The sequence below is a fragment of the Betta splendens genome, chromosome 4, assembly GCF_900634795.4.
Source record: "Betta splendens chromosome 4, fBetSpl5.4, whole genome shotgun sequence".
Classification (NCBI taxonomy): Eukaryota; Metazoa; Chordata; class Actinopteri; order Anabantiformes; family Osphronemidae; genus Betta; species Betta splendens.
The window spans coordinates 31,026,883-31,049,819 of record NC_040884.2 but is presented as its reverse complement, the minus strand read 5'-3'; the positions used below and the strand labels follow the sequence as shown (position 1 = coordinate 31,049,819).

The window sequence follows — 22,937 nt, the reverse complement described above, 5'->3', positions numbered from 1 at the left end:
TACGTTTCAACATTTTCATTTCCCATCCGTTCATCCAGCCACTTTTACCGGCATTCTCATTACTCTTGAGCGGCAAACGGATTTTAATCAAAGCACCTTACCTTACAAACCAGTCAAAAATGTTTGTTTTTTTACAAAAAGACACAGAATTGTATTTAAGATGTTTTTTGTTTAGAGACAAACAGAAAACAAAAAAAAGTCGTTCTCTCATTACCTCTGCTTATAATTTGGTGGAGACATCAAACTCTCCTATACAGTAGTTTGCACACACGACCAATCATTGACTCTGAATAAAACGCAAGACACCGGATGATATGTGACGTGTTAGGATTCAGATTTGAATAAAAGCATCGCCTTACAAACCAATAAACCAGGCAAAAATATTTGTTAACAAAAACACACGGAATTGGATTTAAAACTGTTTTTTCGTTTAGAGAAAAACGAAAAACAAAAGCATATTCGTGGATGGCAGCAGTCTTAGCAGAGAGCTCCAGACTGCCGCTGGAATGAAACAGGAGATCGAATGATATGTGATGTGTTTCGTACTCAGATGACTTGGATCAGAGTTCCACCAAGCTTTTGTTTGTCTCATGTTTGCTCACAGTCGCAAAGGCAAACTTCACATCCTTCCCCCTCCTCCGTAGAGGCGCATAGACATGTTAATGTGTTGCTACTACTCTATTAGCAGGTGAGAAATATCTCAGCTCTGGGACAAAGCTCCGTGGGAGACTGGGCAGCATTGGCCTGATCAGCTGCAGGTCTAAGATTCATTAATGCAGCAAAATAGTTTGTTCTACAATAAATGTATGTATTTACCACCAGCTTTCTGGTCTAATTTCTTTGTAGCACTTCGACATTCGTTTAAAATATGCAGTGCATTTTAAATTGAAAATACTATTGTTATTATTTATTACCTTTATTGTAAACACAGTATTAATTGCACAATTTGGACTGGCGATGATTTGCGCTTCTTCCATAATAATCATGGATAATCAAGGAAGAACTGCAGTTCATAGATGTTATTCAGGGACGATTTGTAAAGATTCAGTGTGTTTTTTAACTGAACTGTCAGCCAAGGTACGTGCATTATCAAATGAATGCGCCTGTCAGCGGGGAAGACATCAACTCTGCAGCCTCCTCTCTGGAGCCGGCAGGGCTGCGTGCAGGGAAAAGAGTCGAGACCTGTTTTGGCTGGACGGCCGCTGGGCTCGACGGGTGGGTGCCGGGCCTGGGCTAGAGCTGGGCTTGACTGGCGTGTTGTGCAACCTGGCTGGGACGGGGCTGGAGCTTGAGCGTGACGTGGCTGAGCTGGAGCATGACGTGGCTGAGCTGGATTTTGAGCGTGACCGGTCTGAGCTCGGGTTTGAGCGTGACCTGGCTGATCTGAAGTTTGAGCTGGGCAAGATGTCCGCACTAAGGTCAAGGTAGGGACTGATGCAGGCTGAGACGCAGGGACTGATGCAGTCGCCGGCTCTGTGGCTGGAGCGGCCTGGATGGAGGTACATTATCTTCACAATTTTGGAACTAAGAAGGTCATCTGTAATAACTACATAAAGCCCTAATTAGAAGTTTAAGGTAATTATAACATCACTTGAATAAAGAATAGCTCATAAATATATTCACTCTCCAACGACAAAAGTTAAAAACTTAAGAAGCCTAGACTAATCTCATGATCTTGAGGTGTTCAAGTCTCCATGTAGTATCTCAATATCCACTAGATCTTCGATGCATATGCACTTTGACAATGCATCTTATGCACATGACCATCTCACAGTATAACTTAACAAAGTATATTTCAGCTATAGGGTTACAGAGCATAGATAGAGACATTTCTTCAATAAGCAGATTAAACTGCAAATAGTGTAGAATGAATAATATAAAACTATATCTTTCTCAATGAAGCTAAAGAATACAATTTATATTTCATTTCATTAATTTCCTAAAGGCTGGTTCCATGGTAAGCTGTAGCGGAAAGATCGTAATAAAACAATTTTTATATTTTAGTATATTTGGAACATATTAAATCAATTTGTCTGATTGACGGAGCCTCATGTTTTGTTATGCACAAATCGTGGCTAAATTTACAAGTAAAATAACATGACCTTAATTTGCCTCCACACTCTGATTGGCTAATGAACAAGGACATTTTAGTACACAGCAACAAGCTAGTCCACTGACCGATGACTTTAATTATATTTAATGATCAAACAGACACAGACAACGGCTCATATTTATGTCTATGAAGTGTGACGTTACTCTCATGATTTGCAGAGGTAATTCAGTTGCATAAAAGTTAAACTGGTGTTTCCATTAGACGTTCATGTTACATGTTAGCCAACAGGCTATTAGCAATGCCATGCTATGTTATGATGCAGCTGGAGTTAAGGTGGTTATGTTGTAGTAACGCTACCGTGACTCTGTGTGATCGTTTATTAGACCACAATAAACACGATTGCTTTAGGTGAGCACATTTACTTTAACAATGCATTTAAACAACATGTTATGTAATGCAGGCAGCTTACGCACGCACACATCTGGTTACGCACGCACAGATCAGTTTATGCACACACAGATCAGTTTACGCACGCACAGATCGGTTTACGCACGCACAAATCTAATGTGACCCTAATTTGACTCCATACAATAGGACGAGGAAAAAGACTAATCAAAAATGGTCAATTAAAATGACTCATATGATATATTATAAAATTACTTATATGACTTGGTTAGAAAAACAGGATGGATCTTATCATAAAGAGGCTCCTTATATACAGTATGCCACACACAGATTTGATTACGCACACACGCATCTGGTTACGTACACACATATCAGTTTAAGCACACAGATCGATAATTTGACTCCATTCTATTGCTTTAGACATCTTTGCAATGCTGTGCTCCTTTTCATTATTCCTTAAATAACCTCAAGTTCCTTTTTGCAATTGTCACAGTCGGCCAGGAACAGCGAGGTGAAGGACCCACACGCACAGCATACACAGACTTAGTTTTGTGGGGATTTAATGCAGGCTCTTGGTCAAACAAGCAGAGGTCGGTACACAAAGGCATGGTCAAAAAACAAGATCCAGAACTGGTACAGAAAGGACTTACTAGGATCAATGCTGGAGAATAGACACAAGTAACGTGAGCTGACAATCTGGCAATGAGGTGAGGGGTGAGTACTGGGGTTTAAATGCATGACCTGATTACTAATTGACAACAGCTGGGAAATCACATTATAGGATGAGTAAATCCAAAACTAAGACAGACAGGAAACAAAACAGGAAGTACGAAAATAAAACAGGAAATGTTAAACGAAAGTCCAGGTTGTGACAGCATCTATCTTTTCCTCAAATAACCTGTTACCATCACTTCTTCCTTTTTTGTCCCGACAGGAGGTGAAGTACTTTCAGTTTCCAGGGGAACTGCTGATGAGGATGCTGAAAATGCTGATTCTCCCACTCGTTGTGTCAAGGTACTAACAACATGTTTTATTCCAACCCCTCACTGCTGCAACCCATTAACTGAAACTGCTCTTCACCTTTTGTCATTAAATTGATAAATGAAAAATGTGAAGCACATTAGGACAGGCCAGGAGGATCTAGGTTGCTATCAACATAATAATTACACAGGGATTGTGAGGTATATGTGGAAAAAATTTAACATTTTATATGACCTCAATCAGGAATAGTTTATGATTCTACCAATTCCCACCTTCCATTAATCAACCTTCAATAATTACCAAAAACAAACAAATTTCTAGCCTGGTCAAGCAGCTTTTTTGGAACACATGAGGGGCAAAGGTATAGGTATAAGCCATCACTTACTTTCACACTTTTCACACTTTATAAAGCAAGGATAGGCTATTGTTGTCAGAACGGGCAAGGTGACAGACCCAAATGCACAGCACAACACAGGTGTTGGTTTGTGGAGTTTAATTAGCAATTGTTGGTCAGACAGGCGCAGGTACAGGCAGAGATCAGACAATCTGTAGTCAAAAACAAGATTGGACAGAATCCAGTGACAAAACACGAGAAGGTGAATCATGTGACTAAAGCAGGAATGAGCACAAATGGACAGGAGGAAAACAGGAAGTTAACGAAACACTAGAAAAAGCATTTCCATAGGAAAATGCTCAGTGAATGCTTCTATGCTGAATGTATTGCTGAAGAATTGCTAAAAATAGCTGAAACATTTAAAACATATCTGAAACTAGCTTAAACACATAAAGTATAGATAAATGTATCTGAACATAACTGGGTGTTGTTTAAACACAGCTGAATATTTTCAAAAGAAGCTGAAGCAGTTGAATTTCAAATTAAGGACAGTTCAAACAACGCTAAAAAGAAGGAAGTATGTAAAGGATTGCTGAGTTTGATGAAATATAGCTGAATGTATCAAAAGCTGACGCATGTGCGCATTGCTAAACAGTAATATAGTCTAATTAACTAATCATAATTATCCATTTGGAAGAAGTATGTGCTTAATTGTGCAGGTAATTGCTAAACAGTGAAGTATAATAGATTCATTAACTAATCACAATACACCAGTTGAAAGCAGAAATACTGCTATATTTAGCTAAAGATTTAGATTGGTGGTCTTCTTTTGAATGAATATGGACAAAACGTGCAGGTAATATTACCAAACTATAAAGTAGTCTCATTAAATAGTCATCTTCAACCAGTTGAAACCAAAATCTGAAACTTTTATTTTGAAGATATTTGGAAAAGGTGCGTGGACAATTGCTAAACTGTAAAACAGTCTTATTAATTACTAGTCATTACCCATTCCGAGGCATAAAAATAACAAAAAAGCTGATAAATTAAATTGGTGCTTTTATTTTGAAATGATTTAGAGAAAGTGTCTGATTAATTACTAAACAATCAAACAGTTTAATGAACTAATCAGTAATATGCATAGAGCTGCTACACTGAGCATCAGGAGTTTGACCTGTCAGTCAAAGCTGCAGCTGCGCCTTTGGCATGGAGACGAAAGGTGGGAAATCAGGCTCCCTCTGCTCTGTGAACTTGTGACTTTCACTCTTGATAAATAAGCTTATTTCAGCAAAACCATAATAGTTATTACAAAAATATTTTGATTTTAGGTATTTTAGTATTAACATTTTATGTATTATAGTATTAGCAGTGATTATTTCTGGCAACCTAACAGAAGCTGGTGTGAGAAGGAGTGACAATTGCAATGATTGATGCATGGTTCTGTATTAAAATGTTCACATTTGACTTAGGTTTACAACTTTGAGACTGTTGCAACAGTAATGTCTAACCACACACACTTTTCAAAATAAAAGCACACATTCAGATCTTCAGCTTCATTTAGCATCACTTCTGCTTTCAACTGGTTTATTATGACTTTATTATATGACTATTTTACAGTTTAGTAATTAGGCACACACGTCTTCTGTATCCTTTGAAAATAAAAGAACCAATCTAAATCTTTAGAGTAAATAGCACATTTCCTGCTTTTGACTGGTTAATTATAATTAGTTAACGAGACTATATTGCAGTTTAGCAATTACCTGCACATGCTTCCAGCAATGCTCTAACTTTTCCAATTTTAAAATTCAACTACTCCCTCTGCAGATACTGTCAGCTGTTTTGAATGTTTCCACAACATTTAACTATTCTTTCGGCGCGTGGACTCTATTTACCTATTTTGATACATTCAGCTATATTTAATCAAATTCAGCAATCCTTTACTTCCTTCATTTTAGCGTTTCTTGAATTTCAGTAGATCTATTTGAACTTTCCTTAATTTTGAAATTTAACTGCTTCAGCTTCTTTTGAAAATATTCAGCTCTGTTTAAACAGCTCCCAGTTCTGTTGCGATACATCCATCTATACGTTATGTGCTTAAAATACTTTTAAATGTTCAGCTAATTTTAGCAATTCTTCAGCAATATTTTCAGCATGGAAGCATTCTCTGTGCATTTTCCTATGGAAATGCTTTTTCTAGTTTTCTTATTCCGCCCTTTTTTGGTCGCTATATAATTTTTAACACTTCATTGTGGAATCATTGTTCAACTTCCTAAGCGTGTGTCATCATGTGGGCTATTACTTTTAATGTTTTCACCTATGTAATTAAACTTTTTTCATTTTTTTATAATGGTCGTCTATGAATTATCGAATTAATTAACGAATTATCGTTCAACTTTTTGTTAACTTCCCTCTTTTCATCAGTGTCTGTCATCGTCATACTTTGGCGTAGAAACGTAAATTCAACTTCAAAAGCGTCAATAATCCTTTAACTTTATCTGTTTAAATATTTAAATAGTGTGGGTTTTTTGATAAATTTGAGTGCAAGGGCTCGTTTTTTAAAGACAGAACTTCTGTCTTTAACTCGTCACTACAGTTACAATTTTTACTCTATTAACGTAATTTTTTCACTAGAAATATTCTTTCACGCAGAAGGTGACACATTTTGAAATCGGGACTGTGGCTACACACATAACACAAGCATGAAACTGACTCCAGTTGTTCAGTGAAGTCTTGGGATTCATAAAGTGTAATAACTATTATGGTTTTGCTGCAACAAGCCTGTTCATATGGGGTGAAACTTTGCTGTCACAGAGCAGAGTGAGCCTGATTTTACCACCTTTCGTCACCATGTCAACGGCGCAGTTGCACATTTGGTTGACAGGTCAAACTCCTGATGCTCAGTGTACACAACAGTTCCATGCTTATTACTCATTAGTAGGCTACACTATTGGATTCTGTAGTAATTAAGCACACACTTCCTCTAAATCCTTTCAAAATAAAAGCACCAAGCCAAATAATTAGCTGTATTTGTGCTTTTGGCTGGGTAATTATGATTATTTAAACATTGATTAACAGTTTAGTAATTACCCACACATTTCCTCTAAGTCCTTTCAAAATAAAAGCACCAATGCAATTTGTTACTTTAAATGGCAAGATTTTTGGAAATTTTCTGGTTCTAACTGAATAATTACCAATTGTTAATGAAACTATTTTACAGTTCAGTGAATAACCACACACACACACACACACACTTATTATGGTGCTTTTATTCTGAAAGGGCTTAATCTAAATCTTTTTGCTTTAATAGGGCTATTTTTGCTTTTGAATGATAAATTATGAGCATTTCACAACTATTTTATAGTTTAGTAATCACTCACACAACCTCTGAATTCTTTCAAAATAAAAGCTCCAATGTAACTTAATGTAATTTATTGCCTTAAATGGCAAGATTTGGGGTTTTGACTGGTTAATTATGACTAGTTATTAAACTATTAAACAGTTAAGCAATTAATTACAAGTACCTGCTTCAAATCCTTTCAAATTTAAAAGGTAGTCAGCTTTTTCATGACTGTCAACAATGCACTTTGGTCAACTTTTTAATCTTTGACATCTTTTTACCTTGGTCAACGTTTGAGTCATTGTCATCTTTTTAATCTTGTCATCGTTTTGTCGCTTTCATCGTTTGGTCGTAGTCAACTTTTTGACGTCATCAGCTTAATCAGCTTTTGGCATCTTTTCGGCAACAGAACAGCTCTCCTATGTAATTTTTTGAAGAAATTACTTTTTCTAGTTAATAATTATTACCCATTGTCACAGACTGGGGTTTTTTTGCCTGTGTTTCCTGTTTTATTTTGTAGTATTCTGGTTTCTGTTCAGTCATGCCTTTTCCTGCTTTACGTTTTTGGCACGTGACCAAACAGCTGCTTTCAATCCGGTCTTTTAGTTCAGAAAGAAAAAATGACTTTTTCTAGTTAAGCTTAGGCCGTCGCCAAACTTGTTGTCAGATTGTCTGTGCTAGCCCATGTTCTGGCTTTGCATGAGCCCTGAATCTGTTTTCTGATTCTGCCTCATCATGTTTTTGACTACACCTGTATTTGACCCTCACCTGCCTGTACTTTGCTTGAGCTTCCAGTGCACCGACCTGCGCCTGTTTCAAACCAACCTGTGCTCCGTCTCAGTGCTGCGCATTTGGGTACTGCACATTCTGCAGTTGCTGATAACTACTGTACAAACACTCAATGTAACTTGTAATTCAATGACAAATAGGTCAAATTATTTAAAGGATTTTCAAATACAGAAATGTGGAAATATAGAGCCATAAATGCTCAAAATGTGACGTTGATCATAGTTATCAGTCTCCAGATAACCACCCTTAGATTTTCATCAGAAGGAAGTCAACATTAAAGTGCTCCTTCCCTCTCTTCTATAATTCCCAACACCTGACCTCTGATCCCAATCCAAACTTGATATACACACTTGCCGATATGCAAACATACAGCTATGGTCCCAGAACACCAGAGGAAGGACTTGTCTAATGTGTCCCCCACATCAATACGTTAAAGTCTTGTTTAATGATATCTTGTATAATTGCACCTGTAACTGTGGTTTCATCTTCCAGTTTGATGTCAGGACTAGCTGCCCTCGATGCTAAGTGTTCAAGTCGGCTGGGTCTAATCACTGTGTCTTATTACCTGTGGACGACATTTGTGGCCGTGATAGTTGGGATCATCATGGTGTCCATTATCCACCCTGGTGGTGCAGCCCAAAAAGAAGACTCAGAGGACAGTGGCAAACCTATCATGAGTTCTGCTGATGCTCTACTAGACCTTATAAGGTAGGACTATCATTACATCAATTTGAAGAGAGAAGATAGATAAAAGAAAAGATGCTTTTCTATAAAATATGCATACCAATCCTTAAGATCAACTTGGGACATCTGTAGTACCAGTCTGGACACATCATCTCCTCCAGTGGTTTTCAGGGACTGTTTTTTTTTATTATTTTCAACATTGTACAACACTAAGGACAAATCAAAGGGCAGTTTTCAGATTTACTGACCTGGATTTCCTATAGAATTTATGAACAGTCTTTTAATTCAGTGTTCTTTCCCTAATACGGATTTCAGTAGGCTCCCAGATAAACCTTAGACAAGACAATATGTAAACTGAAACCTATGCCAGGTAACTATCTTTTGAATTTGATGAAAATGCCAAGAGCGTTCCAAAAAATGTTAACAAAAAATGCAACATACAACACAACGTGCAACATATTCTTGATTAAAAGGTAATATGTAATAAATAGATAATCTACGTTTATTCTCTTAAGATGTATAAAACAAATGTATATAATTTAATAAGTTCTCTACTTTGTAGGTGGAGTGATCTGGAATGTCAGCACACTACTAAATTTAAGCTCATTTTCTGGTACATTTAAAATCAGCTCCTAATAATTAACTAACACACTGTGCTAGAGTCAAAAGCATTTATCACAGCATCCTGTTTTTTTTAACTGCCTGGATTTGCAACAATTCCTCAGACAAGTTTAAAATGTTGGTTGTCTTAAGCTTTTAGCTTCCTTTACTGATAATGATGACTTCATTGTGGGCATTCAATCAGTTATTTTTTTCTCATTAGACACTTTGAGACTCAGTAAACAGAACTGTGGAGTAAAACATAGGGCCAGTTGATGTTAAGAATGAATAAAGCCTTCTTATCATGCATGACTTAAATTACTTTATTAAGTCACAGTGGTGATCTGGGTCTTTTTGATCAAAGATGACAGAAGATTAAATATTTCTTCCAGTGCAGCACTTTGACAGAATTCATTCTTAGGTTTAGCATCAGTATGGAATGTATCGTATACACAGAAAAGGTATTTCCTTCATTTTCAGTTTTCTGAAAACCTGTGTTTTTAGTTATAAACAGAGCAAACTATATCACACAAGTATCTACGGTATAGTTTACTGTATGTCTGAAGATGACAGGTTTCTTGCAGGTTTCTCACAGTAGAACCTAAGTAGAAGCTAATATTCCAAAGTAACCATCTGTTTCCATAATCTTGATTTTATCTGAATGAAGTTGAAAGCTAAAGTTATGGCAAAGTTTATAGAGTATTTTCTAATAATATTACATAGAGTAGACATGTAGAGACTGAAAAGTATTGGACCAAGTACAGGACCTTGTAGAACTCCAGTGCTAATTTTTGTGCATATTGAAGATTTGTCATTCACTTGAACAAACTGGAATCTGTTCAACACCAACTAACCTAAAGTGTTCATATAGGTTATTCCTAGTCAGGTGGTCACATAGTTGTCTGTGTGTTTTTCAGGATTTCTAGAAATAAAGGGTGAATTGGATAATGGAGTATAGTTGGCTAGTTCTCCATAGCCAAGAGTTTTAAGGTTAAAAGTGTGTGAGACAGGTTTAATCTGTTAGCAGAAATTGGTTGATTTATTTTCACATGCTGATTTTGGAATTTCTTTGTATTTTTGTCTTGCAGAAACATGTTCCCGTCTAATCTCGTTCAGGCAACATTTCAACAAGTAGGATCAATGTAAATTACACTAATACCTTTTTTAAGGACTTGAAGTAAGTGCATGTCATATTGTATTTTCTCTTTCTATTCCCTGTCAATAGTATAGAACAAGTAGTGAGTACATTGTAAAACCCAAACCAACAGTGAGTCAGTCCCAGTCAGAGTTGACGTCACGACGAATGCTCATCTATGGTATCCAAGATGATAATGGAACTGACATTCAGAACTTTGCACTTGACCTGACTCCACCCCCTGATGTGCTCATACGCACTCGAGAAGGAACAAGTGATGGAATGAACGTTCTTGGAATTGTTATTTTTTCAGCCACAATGGGTAAAACCTTGATCCTAACATTTGAGTTCAAATATGGACTTCATTTAAGCATAGAGTAACACATGATTACTGTATACTTAAGTTTTAAATTTAAAGCGGTTATGTTTTGTTTTGAAAGGTATAATGCTGGGAAGAATGGGGCCAAATGGCAGCGCCCTGGTGAACTTCTGTCAGAGTTTAAATGAGGCTGTCCTTAAAATTGTTGCCATAGTTATATGGTAAGAACTTCTTTCAGCATACTGTATTCATATTATATACTGTATAAGGATTCAAGTACAACACATTCAAAATTAGGTTTGGTACACAAACTTTGACAATCAGATTTTTACCTCCATTCAGGAAATTAGGTTACAGTCCAGGTTTCTTCATAAAGCAGGAAAGTTAGGTTACAAACCTAAGTGTAATAAGACAAGGATAAACCAGGATTTCATATATGTATTTTTAATAATGAGATTATGTCAACCCTCTCCTAATGTCATATTAGTTTTTATACAACAGATAAAACAATGCATTGATTGAGGATATACGTACTGTAATTACACCCACCCATTAAAACACATTTTAAACCGAAGCAACTCACTTACTCACGTTCTATCAGTAAAGGTAGCTTCTTTCACTCAGACTACAAGTTGCATCAGAATATGGCCATCATGTGAAAGCTTTTGTGTAAAGCAACTTTATTACTCACCTCTTTTCACTTTTATGGTTTCTACTGTAAATGCAGCTACAATAACTTTCATACTGGCATCTGATTGAGACGCCTCAAGTTCAACAAACTCGCACTATATAAAGAATTCTTACCAGCTATTTTCCCTTACGTCACCCTGTCAGGTACTTCCCTTTCGGCATTGTGTTCCTGGTTGCTGGTAAGATCCTGGAGATGAGTGACCCGTCAGCCATGGGAAAGAAGCTGGGCTTTTATGCTGTCACTGTGGTGTTTGGTCTTGTGTTGCACGGCTTGTTCATCCTACCTGCTATGTATTTCTTCATCACCAAAAAGAGTCCTATCGTCTACATACGAGGAATCCTGCAAGCTCTGCTCATTGCCCTGGCAACCTCCTCCAGGTACAGATAGGAAAGTCCTGTTATTAATGTTGTGTTGAGTAAGAAAAGGGAGGAAAAAGTACATAGTTCATATTTTCTCTTTTTAAACCCAATTTATACATGCATAGAAACGTGATGTGTGTAGGGTGACAGTGGAACATTAACAAATATTTAACTCACACACTGGCATGTGTGACCATGTCACTGGTTTCTGTGGTCTAGTCCCCTACAGATGGGAATGAAAACCAACAGCGGCTAGAGAATTGAAAAGTGACTAATCTGTTTTCACACAGTGTATTTTGCTTATAAAATATGTGTTCCTATAATTTGTGTTTAGTTTGGCCAAAGTAGTCATTCAGCATCAAGTAAATGCTGATTTGAGTGCTGATCAGCAAAAAACATTTACTCCATGCCAAATGTCTCAAACCTAATTGTTAATGCAGTTGTCTTTTTCCTTAGAAGATATTATTGAGTGCTTATATAATGTTGTGCTTGCCTGACCTGTCCTCTGTCTTGGTTTCTGTTTTATATATGTAGTTCTGCCACATTGCCTATAACCTTCAAGTGCCTCTTAGAGAACAATCACATTGACCGGCGTATCATCCGCTTTGTGCTCCCTGTTGGAGCTACCATCAATATGGATGGGACTGCCCTCTATGAAGCTGTGGCAGCAATATTTATTGCTCAAGTTAATAATTATGAGCTGGACTTTGGCCAGATCATCACCATCAGGTCAGTTGGTCATGCTATACACCATCTGTGCTTGTAAGCCTATTAACAAGATCAAGATATCACTGGGATTTTGTTGTAGATTTTGTGTGTCGGTGTGTGCACCAGCTTTATTTATACACTTATCTAACATAACAAAACAGCATAATGAAGTTCAGCAGCAGCCATGGAGACATTCTTAGTTTGCAGTTAGTAACTCGTGATTTCCATACTCACTCCATTATAAGAGCAAATTAAAGGAAAGATATGAAACATATTACTTTAAAAATGGCAAGCTCTACTTTCTCATTTATAACAAGTGTCTGCTTCAGTAAAGAGCTTTCATGCTGTCTGAAACTAAGTCATGGCTTGATTGTGTTTAATGCCAATAGACCAGTAGGGCTTAGTTTCAGTATTACGTTTGGTCATCTTTATGGGCTTAATCCTACCAGAATTAATGACTTCAGTTGTGTATGTTGTGTAGCAGCCCACCAGGACCATGCTCAGCATTAAATTGTCTCTCTTTAAAAAAATGTTTAATTATTGACATTAAGTTACAATGACATCAGTCAAAATGACTACCCACTGTAATTCTCCACCAGCATCACAGCCACTGCAGCAAGTATTGGTGCAGCGGGTATACCACAAGCCGGATTGGTCACTATGGTGATAGTGCTAACGTCAGTTGGTTTACCAACTGATGACATCACTCTCATCATAGCAGTGGATTGGGCATTGTAAGTATCACATACTTGTTCTTGTAATTATTTTTAACCATTATTTTTTTTATCCAGTTCCAAACTAATCATACTAGAGTGAAGGTAATGAGGATGTTTCTTGTCATATCCTTTTTGATTTTCTGAAATTCTTTACATTTCTTTTTTCAAAGGGACAGATTCCGCACCATGGTGAATGTAATGGGGGATGCTTTGGCCACAGGCATCATGGCACACATTTGCAGGAAAGATTTTATGAAAGAGGGCGATGGGGTGAGTGGGTTCTGTAACAAAAAAATAAATATGCATAAACGTAAGTATATTTACAGTAAAATACAGTAAATGTCTACACCTACAATTCACTAGTGTATGTGTCCTGTTTGATATTCTTCTTTAAAGTCACATTGCCTTATCTCCCTTCATGTGAACAATCTACATTCAGGTGCCTTTGATGTGTGAAATGAAACCTGCAACAAACGCCACACCTCTGATGAACTGTCATAACAACAATGGAAACTACTGTTCCCCTTCCTCTGTGGTCAAACTGGAAGATGTCCCTCCTGAAGTCGTCCAGCTCATGCAGTTGGAGGAGGGCATCCGGCTATCTACAGCAAGGAAGAAGCCTCTGATTCCTCCAAAACATACAAAGAAGAACAAAGAACACTGTATGATTGACATGAATGGCCTTGAGACCAATGTATAGCCTCCTACTGGAGACTGGGAAGAAAATGTTAGAGAAAAAGGGTACAACACAACTAAGCTTTTCCTCTTCTACCAGTAAAATAGGCACTGGCATCAAAATGTCCAGAAAACTTTTATAAAGTTATAGGTCAGACCCTGCTTCTGTTAAACAGAGCAAAAGGCACCAACAGGATGATAGAATGGGTTTGAGAATAATATTCCAAACCAATGAACTGATTTTTATTTCATATCAACATTTTTATGATTTCATAATGTTTTGCTCTGTTTTCAATGATAATAACAGTTTATTGCATGTCATACTACTACAAACAGTGTTTTGTATCACATAAAAGACTGCAAGTGTCAGGTACAGTATGAGCTTAATGATTATGAGTTGAAATAGTGGTCACAGTTCACAGCTTTTGAAAATATGAGTTTAAATATACGGTAAGTGAAATGTTTATAAATAAGATCTGAAAATCTGTTTAATTTTGCTTCATTCAGTACAGAATAGTCTTTGCAAAGTTTTGAAACCTAAACCCGTAAAAAAATCAGATCACATTTTTCAGAGTTTTAAGAAAAATAGTTTGAAGTGTTTCAAATCTACACATATTGGACACAAAGTTGAGAATGAACAAGGTCTTATTTTATTTTTGTGAATCATACTTTCAGTTTTACAAACAGTATGTATCTTTCTGTATTAATTGTGACCTTGATTTCACCCTGTAAATGTTCTCGAGATTTTTAATTTTGCCTTATTAAAGCTGGTGGTGCTACTGTAGTTTGACAGCAATGAATGAATGAATTATTTCTATCATTTGAAGATTTTAAATCTTTTATGTTTATATATGTATTATTATTAAATGCAACACTATTTTTATGGGAACTTAAAGTGTATTCTGAGATCTTTCTTTCCCTTTCACTGTCTTCTCTGTCTGGATTTCATTATATTTTTGAACCTAGTGTCTGCAGCTGATACATGAATAAGACACATCCTCAATACAATGAAATGATGAGATGTTCTGGCAAATGTTAGGAAATTCACAGCTTTCCTCAGCCAAATGTATTGCTGTATTCAGTGACTGTACTGCATATTTGACTATATGACACTGCTGTATGTAAATGACACAGTATACACAGCTCAGCTAAATAGTTAATGGCAAAAGAGTATTAAAAACAGTAATTATTTTTATGGAACAGCTTTCAATGGTGTATTGTAGTATTGTTTTTATGATTAAATCAATATATTTACAAGCACATGGTAAGAGAGTAACCATTATATGCTGGTATGCTATGTCCAGCCTCATGTATAAAGTAAAAGCTAGAAAGTCATAATGAATTTAGGAATTCATGAATGGAAATTTTTTACCATGGTATACTAATATCTACTAATGTACAGGTGTTCCACATGAGAAGTGTGAATCACTAATGTCCACAACATCATCTATCTACTCTGTGTAATAAGTCATGTGAATTTGTTAATCATCCATCCATCCATCTTCCATACCGTTGAATCCTATTTGCTGAATCGCGGGGGTGCTGGAGCCTATCCCACCTGGCTATGGGCAAGAGGCGGGGTACACACTGGACAGGTCACCAGGCCATCGCAGTTTGTTAATCATGTGTTGTTTATTTATCTGTAGTGAGCAAGCTGCATCCAATTATGCCAACACTAACAGTAACAATGCTTTGCTGGGTAAACAATGGTTAAATGTTCTTGAGCTTAGGCTCAAATATTGCAATACAAAAATAGCATTACTTAGTTTTTGCGTAACGGGTGGCCCAAGGGTTATATATTAGGGTTATTGTTATGTCTGAACATTTGTTCAGAAATGTAGTCCACTTGGTCCATGTCTCATAAAATGTTTCTTTAAATAAAAATAAAATGTGTTTTTTATCATATACAATGCTTTCAAAACAGAACTTTCAGAACAGAACTTCTTTTCATTGGAGTTGTCTTACTCCTACAAGCTCGGTCCTCTACCGGAGGCCTGGGAGCTTGAGGGTTTTGCGCAGTTTCTTAGCTGTTCCTAAGAAGAAGATGATGTTGCTCCTGGGATCTGCTGGAGCCACTCTCCCATTTTAGGCGTTACAGCCCCTAGTCTTCCTACCACCCTCACCCTCCACACCTTCTCTATCTCTTCTTTCAGCCCCTGGTACTTCTCAATCTTCTCATGCTCTTTCTTCATGATGTTGCTATCACCTGGGATTGCTACATCTATCAATACAGCCTTGTTCTCTTGTTTGCTGGATTGAGTGACCATTACCAGTTTGTCAGTCTGTATCTGGAAGGCCCACAGGATCTTAGCTCTGTCATTCTCAACCTTGTGTGTACCACTTGAATTTTGGGACATCCATCCTGTACGCTGCCCAACACTTCTTCTGTCTGCCAGTGCTACATACTGTGCAGAGGTTTGTCCTTCCATGAGGGTGCCTCCTCCCTCTTTCTTTATTTTAATTTATTTTCACCCACACTGGATGCTTATTCGCCCTAACGGGGATTTATACTGATTAAGCTATCCAGCGAGCATATATATATATACACACACACACACACACACTCTATTCTCACCCTCCGCGGGTGGTCTCATCCACTTTCCAAGCTCGGGTCCTCTACCAGAGGCCAGGGAGCTTGAGGGTTCTGCGCAGTATTCTTGCTGTTCCTAGGATTGCACTTTTCTGGACTGAGATTTCGGGTGTTTTTCCAGGGATCTGTTGTAGCCACTCCTCCAGTTTGGGGGTCACAGCCCCCAGTGCTCCAATCACCACAGGCACCACTGTGGCCTTCACCTTCCAAGCCTTCTCCAGTTCTTCTCTGAGCCCTTGGTATTTCTCTAGTTTCTCATGTTCCTTTTTCCTGATGTTGCCATCGCTTGGTATTGCCACATCCACCACTACGGCTTTCCTCTGCTCTTTGTCCACCACCACAATGTCTGGTTGGTTCGCCATTACCATTCTGTCTGTCTGTATCTGGAAGTCCCACAGGATCTTGGCTCGCTCATTCTCTACCACCTTGGGAGGTGTTTCCCACTTTGACCTTGGGGTTTCCAGTCCATACTCTGCACAGATGTTCCTGTATACTATGCCAGCCACTTGGTTATGGCGTTCCATGTATGCTTTCCCTGCCAGCATCTTACACCCTGCAGTTATGTGCTGGACCGTCTCAGGGGCCTCTTTGCACAGTCTACACCTTGGGTCTTGTCTGGTGTGGTAGATCTGGACCTCTATGGCTCTGGTGCTCAGGGCCTGCTCCTGTGCAGCCAGGATGAGTGCCTCTGTGCTGTCCTTCAGCCCAGCCCTTTCAAGCCATTGGTAGGATTTGTTGAGATCAGCCACTTCAGTTATGTTCCGGTGGTACATCCCATGTAAGGGCTTGTCCTCCCATGATGGTCCCTCTTCCAGCATCTCATCCTCTGTTCTCCACTGCCTGAGACATTCACTCAGCATGTCATCTGTCGGGGCCTTCTCCTTGATGTACTTATGGATCTTGGATGTTTCATCCTGGATAGTGGCTCTCACGCTCACTAGTCCTCGGCCTCCTTCCTTGCGGCTAGCGTACAGTCTCAGGGTGCTGGATTTGGGGTGGAACCCTCCATGCATGGTGAGGAGCTTTCGTGTCTTAACATCTGTGGTCTGTATCTCTTCCTTTGGCCACCTTATTATTCCCGCAGTGTATCTGATCACTGGCAGGGCGTAGCTGTTTATTGCCTGGGATTTGTTCTTGCCATTGAGCTGGCTTCTTAGGACTTGCCTTACTCGTCAAAGGTATTTGGCTGTTGCCGCATTCCTTGTTGCCTGTTCAAGGTTGCCGTTTGCCTGTGGTATTCCAAGGTACTTGTAACTGTTCTCAATGTCTGCTATTGTTCCTTCTGGGAGTGAGACCCCTTCTGTGTGGATTACCTTACCTATATATATATATATATATATATATATATATATATATATATATATATATATATATATATATATATATATATATATATATATATATATATATATATATATATATATATATATATATATATATATATATATGTCTTCCCAGCTGGATAGCTCAATCGGTAAAGTCACAGGACTTGCATGCGGGGGGGTTCCCGGTTCGAATCCCCGTTAGGGCGAATAGGCATCCAGTGTGGGTCCTTGGGCAAGACCCTTTAAGCTACCGCCTACCTCATATCATGAGAGACAATGAACCACATGAGATACCGGCTCAAACGTCGCCCGGTCTAACAAGGTCTGCGTCAGGTGTTGGGGAACCAGAGCACCTTGGCGAGAAGTGGGCTACTGGAACAAGAAAGAAATGGCTGAGATGCGAGAACAAGGCTCTGTTGGAATGCTACTACTCAAGTAACCCTAGTCAGAGGGGCTACATGCAAAGAATGTGCGGTGAATGGGAATGGGAACGGAGAAACCCACATTCAAGGCTGACGGCGAAGCAACTAGTAGCTCAGTGCTCCAACATCCACAAACAGCAACTGCTATCACGACTTGAGATTGACGAGATACAACACAAATGCTACGGCAAGGGGGAGCCAGGACGCCAGGTCAGAGGGGAGGTTTCACCATCTCCCCAACCGGAAATTGGGTACGAAGCCCCAATAAGCACAGATACGCTGAGCGAGGCAGCGACTGTCCTGAAAGATAAGATCATGGCGAGATTGAACAGGCAACCCCGAACCCCACTACCACGGCTAAGTGAAGTACCATCAGAAAGTCTCATGGAAGATGTGAATGCAGCATTGAGAGCAATCCCTACCACAACAATCACAGAAACCAATGAGCTGATATACGCTTCAGCATCAGTGATCCTAGAGGTGCTTGGCCATAAGAGCAACCATGGGAGCCATGAGAAACAATACCCACCATGGAAACGAAGGTTGGAGGCAAAAATCAAGGCAGCTCGGAGGGAAGTGAGCCAAATGACAGAGGCCCAGAGAGGTGCAATGAAAAGACCGATGCCCAAGAGGTACAGTCAGATGCCCATACCTGAAGCACTCGAAACTGCCAAGGAAAGGCTACAAGCCTTGGCCAGCCGCCTAGAGAGATACACCAGAGATAACGAAGCCAGACGAATAAACCGGCTGTTCGCAACACAACCTGCGAAAGTGTACTCTCAATGGCAGGGTAATAACAACAGAGCAGACCCACCAAGGCTGGAAACTGAACAGTACTGGAAGGGTATATGGGAAAGGGAGGCATCACACAACAGTGATGCACAGTGGCTGGTGGATCTGAGGGAAGACCACAGCAACCTCCCTGAACAGAATCCAGTGACTATCACAGTGGCAGAGATCCAACATGGAGTCTCAGGTATGAAAGACTGGACAGCACCTGGCCCTGACATGATTCACGCCTACTGGCTAAAGAAGCTCACTGCAATCCATGAGCGCCTGGCAGCACAAATGAACCAGCTGCTAAGGGATGGGACTCACCCTGAATGGCTAACCGAAGGGCGAACGATCCTGATAATGAAGGATCCCTCAAAGGGCACAGTCCCATCCAACTACCGGCCAATTACCTGTCTCTCCACAACATGGAAGCTCATGTCAGGCATCATCGCAGCTAAGATAAGTGGGCACATGAGTCAATACATGAGCGAAGCACAGAAGGGCATTGGTAAGGATACCAGAGGACCCAAACACCAACTCCTGGTAGACAGAACAGTCGCCCAAGACTGCAGAATGCGACACACCAACCTGTGCACAGCCTGGATCGACTACAAGAAAGCCTATGACTCAATGCCACACACATGGATCACTGAATGCTTGGAGCTGTACAACATCAACAGAACTCTAAGGGCCTTGATTGCAAACTCGATGAGGTTGTGGAGAACCACCCTTGAAGCCAATGGGAAGCCACTTGCCCAAGTATCCATCAAATGTGGCATATACCAAGGAGATGCACTGTCCCCACTGCTGTTCTGCATAGGTCTGAACCCCCTCAGCCAAATAATAAACAAGACTGGCTATGGATACCGACTCCGGAACGGGGCCACCATAAGTCACCTCCTCTACATGGATGACATCAAGCTGTACGCCAAGAGTGAGCGAGACATCGACTCGCTGATCCACACCACCAGGATCTACAGCTCGGACATCGGGATGTCATTCGGACTTGAGATTGACGAGGTACAACACAAATACTAAGGCGAGGGGGAGCCAGGACGAAACCAAATGACCGATGCCCAAGAGGTACAGCCATACCTGAGGCACTCGAAACTGCCAAGCTAAGGCTACAAGCCTTGGCCAGCCGCCTAAAGAGATACAGACAAATAAACCGGCTGTTCGCAACACAACCTACGAAAGTGTACTCTCAATGGCAGGGTAATAACAGCAGAGCAGACCCACCAAGGCTGGAAACTGGAAAACAGTACTGGAAAGGTATATGGGAGAGGGAGGCATCACACAACAGCGACGCACAGTGGCTGGTGGATCTGAGGGAAGACCACAGCAACCTCCCTGAACAGAATCCAGTGACTATCACAGTGGCATCCAACAAAGAGTCTCAGGTATGAAAAACTGGACAGCACCTGGCCCTGACATGATCCATGCCTAGTGGCTGCTCACTGCAATCCATGAGCGCCCAGCAGCACAAATGAACCAGCTGCTAAGGGATGGGACCCACCCTGAATGGCTAACCGAAGGGCGAACGATCCTGATAATGAAGGATCCCTCAAAGGGATCCAACTACCGGCCAATAACCTGCCTCCCCACAACATGGAAGCTCATGTCAGGCATCATCGCAGCTAAGATAAGTGGGCACATGGGTCAATACATGAGCGAAGCACAGAAAGGGATTGGTAAGGATACCAGAGGAGCCAAACACCAATTCCTAAATGACAGAACAGTCGTCCAAGACTGCAGAGTGCGACACACCAACCTGTGCACAGCCTGGATCGACTACAAGAAAGCCTATGACTCAATGCCACACACATGGATCACTGAATGCTTGGAGCTGTACAACATCAATAGAACTCTAAGGGCCTTCATTGCAAACTCGATGAGGTTGTGGAGAACCACCCTTGAAGCCAATGGGAAGCCACTTGCCCAAGTATCCATCAAATGTGGCATATACCAAGGAGATGCACTGTCCCTACTGCTGTTCTGCATAGGTCTGAACCCCCTCAGCCAAATAATAAACAAGACTGGCTATGGATACCGACTCCGGAACGGGGCCACCATAAGTCAGCTCCTCTACATGGATGACATCAAGCTGTATGCCAAGAGTGAGCGAGACATCGACTCGCTGATCCACACCACCAGGATCTACAGCTCGGACATCGGGATGTCATTCGGGCTCGAGAAATGTGGGAGGATGGTGACAAAGAGAGGCAAGGTAATCCACACAGAAGGGGTCTCACTCCCAGAAGGAACAATGGCAGACATTGAGGACAGTTACAAGTACCTTGGAATACCACAGGCAAACGGCAAACTTGAACAGGCAACAAGGAATGCTGCAACAGCCAAACACCTCCAACGAGTAAGGCAAGTCCTAAGAAGCCAGCTCAATGGCAAGAACAAATTCCGGTCAATAAACAGCTACGCCCTGCCAGTGATCAGATACCCTGCGGGAATAATAAGGTGGCCAAAAGAAGAGATACAGACCACAGATGTTAAGACACGAAAGCTCCTCACCATGCATGGAGGGTTCCACCCCAAATCCAGCACCCTGAGACTGTACGCTAGCCGCAAGGAAGGAGGCCGAGGACTAGTGAGCGTGAGAGCCACTATCCGGGATGAAACATCCAAGATCCATAAGTATATCAAGGATAAGGCTCCGACAGATGACGTGCTGAGTGACTGTCTCAGGCAGTGGAGAACAGAGGATGAGATGCTGGATGAGGGACCATCATGGGAGGACAAGCCCTTGCACGGGATGTACCACCGGAACATAACTGAAGTGGCTGATCTCAACAAATCCTACCAATGGCTTGAAAGGGCTGGGCTGAAGGACAGTACAGAGGCACTCATCCTGGCTGCACAGGAGCAGGCCCTGAGCACCAGAGCCATAGAGGACATAGAAGACCCAAGGTGTAGACTGTGCAAAGAGGCCCCTGAGACGGTCCAGCACATAACTGCAGGGTGTAAGATGCTGGCAGGGAAAGCATACATGGAACGCCATAACCAAGTGGCTGGCATAGTATACAGGAACATCTGCGCAGAGTATGGACTGGAAACCCCAAGGTCAAAGTGGGAAACACCTCCCAAGGTGGTAGAGAACGAGCGAGCCAAGATCCTGTGGGACTTCCAGATACAGACAGAATGGTAATGGCGAACCAACCAGACATTGTGGTGGTGGACAAAGAGCAGAGGAAAGCCGTAGTGGTGGATGTGGCAATACCAAGCGAGGGCAACATCAGGAAAAAGGAACATGAGAAACTAGAGAAATACAAAGGGCTCAGAGAAGAACTGGAGAAGGCTTGGAAGGTGAAGGCCACAGTGGTGCCCGTGGTGTTCGGAGCACTGGGGGCAGTGACCCCCAAACTGGAGGAGTGGCTACAACAGATCCCTGGAAAAACATCCGACATCTCATTCCAGAAAAGTGCAGTCCTAGGAACATCAAGGATACTGCACAGAACCCTCAAGCTCCCTGGCCTCTGGTAGAGGACCCAAGCTTGGAAAGTGGATGAGACCACCCGCGTAGGGTGAGAAAGGAGTTTACATACATACAGTATGTATCCTAAAAATGAACATTTCTATGCAGAGAAGTTCATTTATTTCTCTGGTAAGACACCTAGGCAGATGCTTTTGCCTGCTCTGGACTATTTAGGAGTGAGACAGCAAGTTCTACAGTGTTAGAACAGTCTGATATTCAGGATTACTTGTGTTATCCAGACTGCAGCCCAGACGAGTTATGCAGAGTGGTCGAAACTGTCACAGCCGAAAGGCGCCGCAATGAGGCAGCCAACAGTGGGGTGATCCAACCACGGGGCAGCCAACAGCCAGGACATCTGACTGCGGGGCAGCCGACAGCATGGAGATCCAACCGCAGGATTCAGCCGACAGTGGGAGAGCCGACAGCAGCGCAGCTTACAAGTGCTGTGTGCAGTAGACAGCTGGTCGATGTAAACAATGAATATTGCTGTGCTCAATTTCACCACTGCTGATTTTGTTTGAATGAAGTTGCGGATTCTACTGCTGATGACACA

General features: G+C 40.8%; 1 protein-coding gene across 2 annotated transcripts in view; it reads left to right on the top strand.

The window, feature by feature from the left end:
- The window catches only part of slc1a7b (solute carrier family 1 member 7b), a 35,530-nt gene extending 19,640 nt beyond the window's left edge, over positions 1–15,890 (top strand). For both annotated transcript variants that reach the window (XM_029146345.3, XM_055508334.1), the window contains 10 exons: positions 3,393–3,472; positions 8,392–8,607; positions 10,272–10,314; positions 10,409–10,640; positions 10,759–10,858; positions 11,472–11,705; positions 12,222–12,416; positions 12,995–13,129; positions 13,282–13,381; positions 13,551–15,890. In XM_029146345.3, coding sequence (XP_029002178.1) covers positions 3,429–3,472; positions 8,392–8,607; positions 10,272–10,314; positions 10,409–10,640; positions 10,759–10,858; positions 11,472–11,705; positions 12,222–12,416; positions 12,995–13,129; positions 13,282–13,381; positions 13,551–13,811 — 1,560 coding nt within the window. In that variant the 5' untranslated portion in view covers positions 3,393–3,428 and the 3' untranslated portion in view covers positions 13,812–15,890. The remainder of the gene's footprint in view (positions 1–3,392; positions 3,473–8,391; positions 8,608–10,271; positions 10,315–10,408; positions 10,641–10,758; positions 10,859–11,471; positions 11,706–12,221; positions 12,417–12,994; positions 13,130–13,281; positions 13,382–13,550) is intronic.
- Positions 15,891–22,937: the final 7,047 nt, after the last annotated feature.